Source organism: Cucumis sativus, chromosome 6 (assembly GCF_000004075.3).
Source record: "Cucumis sativus cultivar 9930 chromosome 6, Cucumber_9930_V3, whole genome shotgun sequence".
Lineage (NCBI taxonomy): Eukaryota > Viridiplantae > Streptophyta > Magnoliopsida > Cucurbitales > Cucurbitaceae > Cucumis > Cucumis sativus.
The window spans coordinates 21,277,986-21,286,231 of NC_026660.2; the positions used below are offsets into that span (position 1 = coordinate 21,277,986).

At 34.3% G+C, this 8,246-nt stretch overlaps 1 protein-coding gene across 1 annotated transcript; it reads right to left on the reverse strand.

Moving 5' to 3' along the window:
• Positions 1 to 1,137: 1,137 nt before the first annotated feature.
• Positions 1,138 to 5,622, reverse strand: LOC101207657 (transcription factor GTE4). Its single transcript, XM_004140068.3, has 5 exons — positions 3,227 to 5,622; positions 3,100 to 3,139; positions 2,905 to 3,012; positions 2,664 to 2,734; positions 1,138 to 1,753 (listed from the first exon to the last, which is right to left on the reverse strand). Exons 1-4 carry the CDS (start codon positions 5,030 to 5,032, stop codon positions 2,685 to 2,687), a joined length of 2,004 nt encoding a protein of 667 aa, XP_004140116.1. The 5' UTR covers positions 5,033 to 5,622; the 3' UTR covers positions 1,138 to 1,753; positions 2,664 to 2,684.
• Positions 5,623 to 8,246: the final 2,624 nt, after the last annotated feature.

The window sequence follows — 8,246 nt, forward strand, 5'->3', positions numbered from 1 at the left end:
GTGACTTGAACTAGTGTTTCTTTTTTGTACCATTTCAACTAATTGATCAATGGTCCGTTTTTAATAAAATTGATATTCTTCTATTACTAAAAATGTATTTTTTGAAACTTCAAAAATTATCTAGAAATATGTATTTTATTGATGGAACACTAAATTATATAGACATATAGAAGACGTTTGGGACGAGGAATTACTATAGTTTGAGGATTATAATAGTCTGCATTTGGAATGCATGCTATTATCTCAACTTTTGTCGATATTGCCTCTTTTTGTGGTGGCTGCTACTAGAATTTTCGAAGGTGTGAGGAAGAGGAGAAAAGAGAGTGAGAAGAAGTATTATAATATTAATAGGATTAGAAAATGTTAATTCTAGTATTAGGGTGAAAGATGGAATGGGCTAATTTCTCTCTAATTCTAAGACAGACAACCCCATACTCTAACTTTGTTAAAAACTCTTTTAAATGTTTTCAAACTATTTGAAATTCATTCAACTTTTTAGTAAAAATAAACTTGAGTGTCGTTTGAATTAGTTTCAATTCCATGTCACTCATTTGTTGTTTCAACACTTGAAGTCCAAAATATAAGGGTTAGGTTGAATAAGTCTTAAATTAGATAAAAACACTTCATGGTCCAATCCAAAATATAAGGGTTAGGTTGAATTAGTCTTAAATTGGATTAATATTTTTATGTTTCTAGAAGGATGGTTAAGTTCATATTACATTTTTTATAATTTTAATTGAACTTGTGAAGTTTTATATCATAAAACTCATTATTTGAATTGAAGAATTGTTCGATAAGTTATTATTAAATATAAAATTTAATAGTCATAGATTCAAAATCCAATAAACAATAAACAATGTTACTTGACTACAATATAAGTATAAGCAAACTTTATGTAAAGGCACCAAAGGTGAATCAAGTTCAAATAATAATATAGAAATCTCCACTCCATGATAGATTTAAAACCTATGATCCAATTTACCTTTATATATTAGAGTAAGAATGAGGAGGTTACTGAGGATGGTAATATATAATATAGTAACTTAGTTTAGAAGTATTGGTTTAAGGTTTAGAAGTAAATGTTATATACTATTTCCTATGAGACTTTAGTCTAAATATTTTCAATGAATCAGAAGAAACACAAATGCAAAGAAATCATACCAAAGGCAAACTCTTAACAGAAGCTAACTGATTAACCTAAGATAAACTAATCAAAATCTTACTTTTCTCTGCATCCTTTACAACTAAAAACACTAGCAACAACAGCAGCAGCAGCCATGGCAAACACTAAGGAATTGCCTCAGAATCCTCCTTACATTCCATATGGCATCCATTAAAGAGCAAATACAAAGCTCCAAGAATCTTCAAATCTTACCCACGAACTCCAGTTTGCTGTTACTGACATTTGGTTTACAAACTCTAATAATAGGAGGGATTAATGCTAATAAAACAATAGAGATGGTAGCAATTGATTAGCGATGTACAGGTGCTACGCAAGAGGGGGCTAATCGATCAGATTACTACAATATTATACAGATTTGAGGCAGAATAAATGGCTACATGGGGGGTGGGTGGTATGCCTGAAGTCTTCTTTTTCCAATATAATATCAAAAGCTTAGGTTGCCATTGGCTGACTATGAATCGACTTCAAGTTGCCTTTCCGGCCCGTGCACGACAATGATTTGGATTTTAGTCAGAGCTGAGAGTTCTTTGCACCTGAATTACTTGCCGACAACTTCAGAAAATTTGACATCTGTTAGAGATAACAAAAGTTTATGGTAAGATTTTCATTTCTTCAACTCAAAACTGTCAATCACAAAGTTTTAGTAAGGTAATAAAGAGATCCTAGAAAGGGGGAAAATGGTAAGCTGCTTAATCTTTATGTCATATGCAAATCCATGAACTCTAATGATCTCAATGTTTAGTCTATTTCCACCATTTGAAATGTTTTGATCTCAACTTCAATTAAATTTCGTTCAGTTGCCGCCTTTCTCATGAACTGTAAAACAAGTTCTGATCAATGTGTTCACTCCTAACAGACTCGATAATAAATGTTAAAATCATACTACTGCAGTATACATTTGATTTCCATTTCAATTAAATAAAGAATTTATTTAGAACTATAAACTAAACTAAAACTAAAAACACAGGTACAGAGCATTTAATTCCTATAGCTTCGAGAGAAGAAGATTTCACAATTTTCTCAGACAAGTGGCCAACAATAAACATTTTGATATATTAGATAGTAATCTAAGTTCACACCCCAACGTTGAAGTAAAGAGCAGAACGAAGAAAGAAGACATCTTAAATTTAAAAAATTATATTCAATGTTGAAATTTTGAAGCTCTCTAATTTACCCCTGCATTTTTCACTATATTTATATAAAATAAAACAAAGATAAGATTTTTCCTCTTATAAGAACTCTAGCCTCTCCTGATTAAACTAAGACTCCTTTTCATCTAATCCAATCGACATATTGAACAAATAAATTATCTATACTGGACATTGATTAAACTCAAGTAGTCAAGTACGCCAAGATTACGAAAACATTACAAACATAGCATATGAAGAATGGAACCAGAAACCAAGAACTTATCAGAGAAACAAGAACATGATCCAAAGATTTATTTGAAATAGGATTCAGACTAAATAAGCAGCACAACCTGAAGAATATTTGAAGCCATTTAAGACCCAGTATCAGATCCAGATGCTGAAGAACTTTCACTGTCTGAATCTGTAATTCATAGAAAAAGTAAGAATAAGAATAACAAGAATAAGACTGTAAGAATAAGAATACAGCTTCAACAAAAACACATTACTAAGATCCCAGCCTCAGGAATGCAGAAATAAATAATTAGAATGACTTCAGATTAAAAACGATGATAAAGAACCAAAATAACATACCACTAGATGAAGATCCAGAATCACTGCTAGAACTGCTTGAACTACTTGACCTACTCCTACCATTGCCCTGTCCTTGAACGGGCACTGAAGATGAAACGGTATTTTCATCTGTGTGCAAAGTTCAAAATTTGGAATTTAGTAAATAGACAAACTAAGAAAATAAGAATTAAAAACCTGACACAATGAATTATCCACCTGCTTTAGTTTTCTTTGGGACCTCCATCACAACGGGGGCCTGGATCAACAGAAGAAGACAACAGGACCATTTTCAGTACTTTATAGCACATCACAATATACATCAAAATTTTATTCAGCACTTTACCTTTTGGGTCGAATTGTGTTCATCGTCTGCTCTTGCTCGTAGTGCAAGCTCAGCTTTTCTCTTATTCTTGCTCAAACTTTTTTTGTAGTTTGTCACAAATCTATCAAGCTCCCAGAGTGTCTCTGCATCCACACTATCTATATCCACCTCAATTTCTTCATCATCTTGAAAAATATTTGAATTTCTCTTCTTAATTATTTGTAAAATGGCATCCAATTTTTCAGAAGGTAAATTCTGAAGGTTACTACTGAGTTTTTGCTTCTCCTCATAAGTCATATCCCTTTTATGAGGATCTTTTGCCTTGGGCTTTTTTGGAGCAGGTGTCCTACTTGAGGGAGTAGCACTCAAAGGTCTATTCTTGGAATCAAGACGATATGTTGTAGATTCTGACCTTTCCAATATTCGCTTCATGTCAAGAGGTGGTGGTGGTGGAAGACGAGCCTTTCTGGAAGTAGGTGTGGATAGAGCAGCGCCATAGTCTAATCCAAACCTCATCTCTCGATTATAGTCTGCCTCTATAATAACCCACCTATCCTCAAATATTGACAACAGTTGATCTGCCATTACATAGACATCCTGTCCTTTGGGATTATATGTCATGGCGTTGCGAAATGTAAGTCTCACATCCTCAGCAAATTCTTTAGGCGACTTGTACCAGTTTTTGTTCAGCCTAGATTTCACTGTTCCAAGGTCCATTGGATGCTTAATGATGGTGTAGTAGTCATGCAAACCAAGACCCTGCACATCGACAGGAGCATCAAACACCCAACCATACTTGTGCTTGATCAATTTTTCCAGAAGTGAACTGCAGCTCTTAAAGAACTTGGAACCCGTCCCAAAACTGTGAGCAATTTCTCCTCCACCCGGCTTCTTTATATTCATTTTTGCCTTCTTATTACTCTCGGCTGGAGGCAGCTTGTCTTTTCCAAGTATGAATTCAGAATTTCGATAAAATTGGTTTGCTTTGGGAGTTCTTTTTTCTTTCTCCACATAATCACTCACACCCTGACTGTTCTCCAACACCGATACACTCAATTTATTCAGAGGCCTAGAAGGTTCACGAGGCACACGAACAGAAGCAACCTCAGGATGAATCTGCTGCTTGTCTCCACCAACTTTATCCATTCCCTCATTAGTCGTAACATGAAAAGTACCAGACTCACTTAACTCCCCCTGTTTTGCCTCAATTCTTTTCAACACATCTCTAATCGTCGCAAGATCACTCTCAAGCTTACGCCGAAGTTCTCGCATCTCCTGCTTAGACTTGGATCCCAAATTATTGTTATTTTGATTTTCCACGGCCACTTCCATAACCCCATTTCCTGAGGGTTGGTCTTGAGTGCTCTGCACTGCATCCCCAGCAGCAACCTGCTGACGATTGAGACATGAGGAATCCTCAGACACCACATTGAATCTCGAAATGAGCTGCTCCTGAGCCGTATTCTTATCCTCCGTCACTGTAGTACACTGAAGAGGTTCAACCAAGTTGTTACCTTTATCACGGTCAACATCACTATTGACATTAGCATCGTTGTTGTCGTTGGTGGCGGTGGTGGCAGTTGTCGGGGCAGTAGCTGTGGCGGTAGCGGTCTCGTTATTTCGATTATTATCATTATCTTCTTTATTCTCAACAGCAGAGGACGTGGCAGTGGCTACATCTGCAATTGAATTTGAGTTGCTGTTGTTGTTGTTCTTCCTTTGGGCTCTGAAGGCCTTCCTAGTGTACACTTTACTCTCCACGTACCTCTGCTTCTCTCTAACACCATCTCCCACACCTCCCTCACCAACTGTAGGTCCCGAATCCATACATGAAACTCAACAAAAACCCTAAACACCCAAATTCCCAAAAAGGAAAAAAAAAACAAAAAAAAACAAAAAGACAAGAAGAACACACAGAACACCCCAGCTAAAGGTTGTGTGAAAAAGATACACTCGGACGTTCAAAAAGGCCCAGGAAAGGCCTCAACTATCCAAAACGAACTTCCCCCCCTCCCCAAAAAAAAAGAGAAAAAGAAAAGAAAACCCTAATCCCTAAAAACCCATAAATATTAAAAACTGGTCCGATCAAACCCTAAAGAACAGAGAGACAAACTAAAGAAGGGAGAAGAGAGAAGGAAGAGTAAAAGGGTAAGAGAAGCTTACAGGAGAAAAGGAAGAAAGAGTGGTAGGAGAGTGAATTCGGATCTGGAAGTGGGTAGTCGTCGTCGTCGTTTGGAACACAGTTTCTCTCTCTAGAAAGAAACTCACTTCTCTCTCTAAACTCATTTCTGAATGTTTTTAAGTGTACAGCTGTACGGCGGGGTGTGTGTGTGTGTGTGTGTGAAATGAAGCTCGCGCGTGTGAGTCCCGAAACACAAAAGTCTTGCCCGTGAAGTATCAATGTATAGATATGGGGCACACGAGTAAGTGAAGCGTTGATTGGAAGGTGTGGAACACCCTCCAATGCCCACATACTAATGAGATGCCGTGTGGGTTACGTGCGTATTTCTTGCTTAAGTCGGTCTATGCCGACGAGCAGCTTCCTTTCTATCAAAATTTTAGATTTTTTCCCATTCCCGCGGCTTTATTTCCATTTCGCAATTCCCCCTTCCCACTCCTTCCCAAAATCAAACCATTTTTTCATTTTTGCCTCCAAATCCCAAATTCTTCCTTCCTTTTTTTTTTATTTTGGTTTTCCCAAACTCACTCAAATTATTCTGTTACATTTTTTTTAATTCTAATTCATTTAATTCAACCTCCCATTTTTAATATTATTAAAATATATATTACATTTTATAAATATTATAATTCATACTTATTACTGTGATATTTAAATTTGTAATAGATAATGAAATTTTAGTAAACAAACCCAATTATGATTAATGATTACTTTACGAATAGTAATTATGGATATAACAATATTTAGAAAAATTATAAATATAACAAATTTTGATGAATTGGTCTATAGATCAATATTTGCAACACGAATAGATTTATATTATTAATAGAATTTAACAAATTTTGTTATATTTGTAATTTTTTAAAATTTTGCTATATATTTAATCACATTCAATCTAATTATTAAATTTGCAACTATTCCAATAAATAAATAGCCTTACAATCCAATTAAAATTCGAGGGTTGGGTTAGGTTTAAGAGCTTTTTTTTTTTTTTTTTTGTTGTTAGAACTTTGGATAACACTCCTACTATTTTCTATTATATATATATATAATTTGTGAAAACAATTTTCATTCTTGAAGGGTTATTGGTCTAAATAAATCTTATAATTTGCGTAACTATAATCTATAATAAAGAAATCGAGACAAAGCATACACTTGACTATAGTGGCAACCTATAGTTTGTTAAAGAACTTGAGAGAAGCACACACGTACACCGAGTAGACATGTCAACGACTTAGTTTTGATTTATTTTTTACTATTGTTGTTAAATAAACGGTTTCAATTGTTATTGTCAAAGACTCACCCAACACACACATCATCATTATTATTATTATATAAACGAGACAAACATCTTAAAACCCGACTCGAGACATTAACTTTTCTTTTTTTAGCACTGCAAATAAATTCTATACAAAGTAACAAGCTAAAGCTACACAATGGACAGCTTAATTCATATCATTGGGATAAAACTAGAATGAATTGTACGTAAGTATGGTTAAAATTGATTCCATAAATGGATGACTAACCACATGATAAATAGAAAGAAAAAACATTTAATTACAAAAATGATAAAACCAAAAATATAGAACAACCAACAAAATGAATAAAAAATAAGAGACATGAGGATATATTTGATAACCTTTCTTTTCTCTCTTCTAGTTTTTCTTATTTCTTATTTTATGTTTATTGTTTTCCATAAACAAAAAACAAAAGTATGTTTATTGTTTAGTAACTTTTTCTTTTTAATTTTTTTGTTGCTTGAAAAGAAAGAAACATAAACAAAATTTTGTTAGCATCATGTGGTGGTTGTGAAGTCATTGGAAATGTTATCAATGTCAATGGGATCAAACTGTCTCTTAATCAGCACATATCTTCTGGGTAAATTAAACATATATCTTAACAAATCATCTTATGAGTCTTCAGATATGGTTGGTGTGCAATTGTCTTGAGGCATAACCTGGTGACTCCCTCTCAGGTGAATATGTGGAAAATGAAACATGGATGCTTCTTGGAATCCTAGAAAGAGGTGTGTAGAGGTATGAGTTGGGTGGTACCATGACTCTTTTGGATTCTTAAGTTGTTTGCTTCGTTTTAGGACTTTAGTTTTCCCAAGCTCCATCTTGGATGTAATTTCTAAAGCCTTCAGTTCTCTTGTCCCTTGTAGAAAATCTAACACATAACGTCTCACTTCAATATGACAGCCCCAAAGTTTTCTTCAAAAGTTCATTTTCTTTCACTTATGTGCAAGATTTTGTAGATTATTTTTTATATCAGTACCCGTACAACTATTCAACATGAATATTCCTAAAGCATATGATGAGCCTTAGGTAATTTCAATTGGAACTCTCCACCATGAAAATCATGGTTTCAAAGCCACCAAAGAGCTTAAGCTCCCTTTTCTTAATAGCTATCTATGTCGCATAAATGTGAGCGTTCAAGGCATTGTGGAAATGGCTCGAAGTTGGAATACAAAGAAAGTCGTTCCACCCATAGCTGCTTCTTGCTGAGATAGATTCTGGTCAATCACACTTAATTATCTAATTTATAAACTTTTGAAAACTTTGTTTATTTGATTTTCCTTTTTATATTTGGTAGTATCCTTTAGCAAAGGAACAAATTAACCCCTGCTGTTGTACCAACAAATTTTGACAGAACACAATAAACTCCTCTCTATCCCTTTCTCATTTTCAACCCCTGCCTTTTCTTTTTACCCAAAAAAAAGAAAAAGAAATGTAACTCTCTTTTATATAACCTCTTCTCTAACTTTCTCAAGAAAATTCTTAAGTGGATTTGTAAGATTAATGGTTTTTGTTAAAAAATAGAGTAATGTAATCTATTAACTAATCAAATGGTACAAAGTTT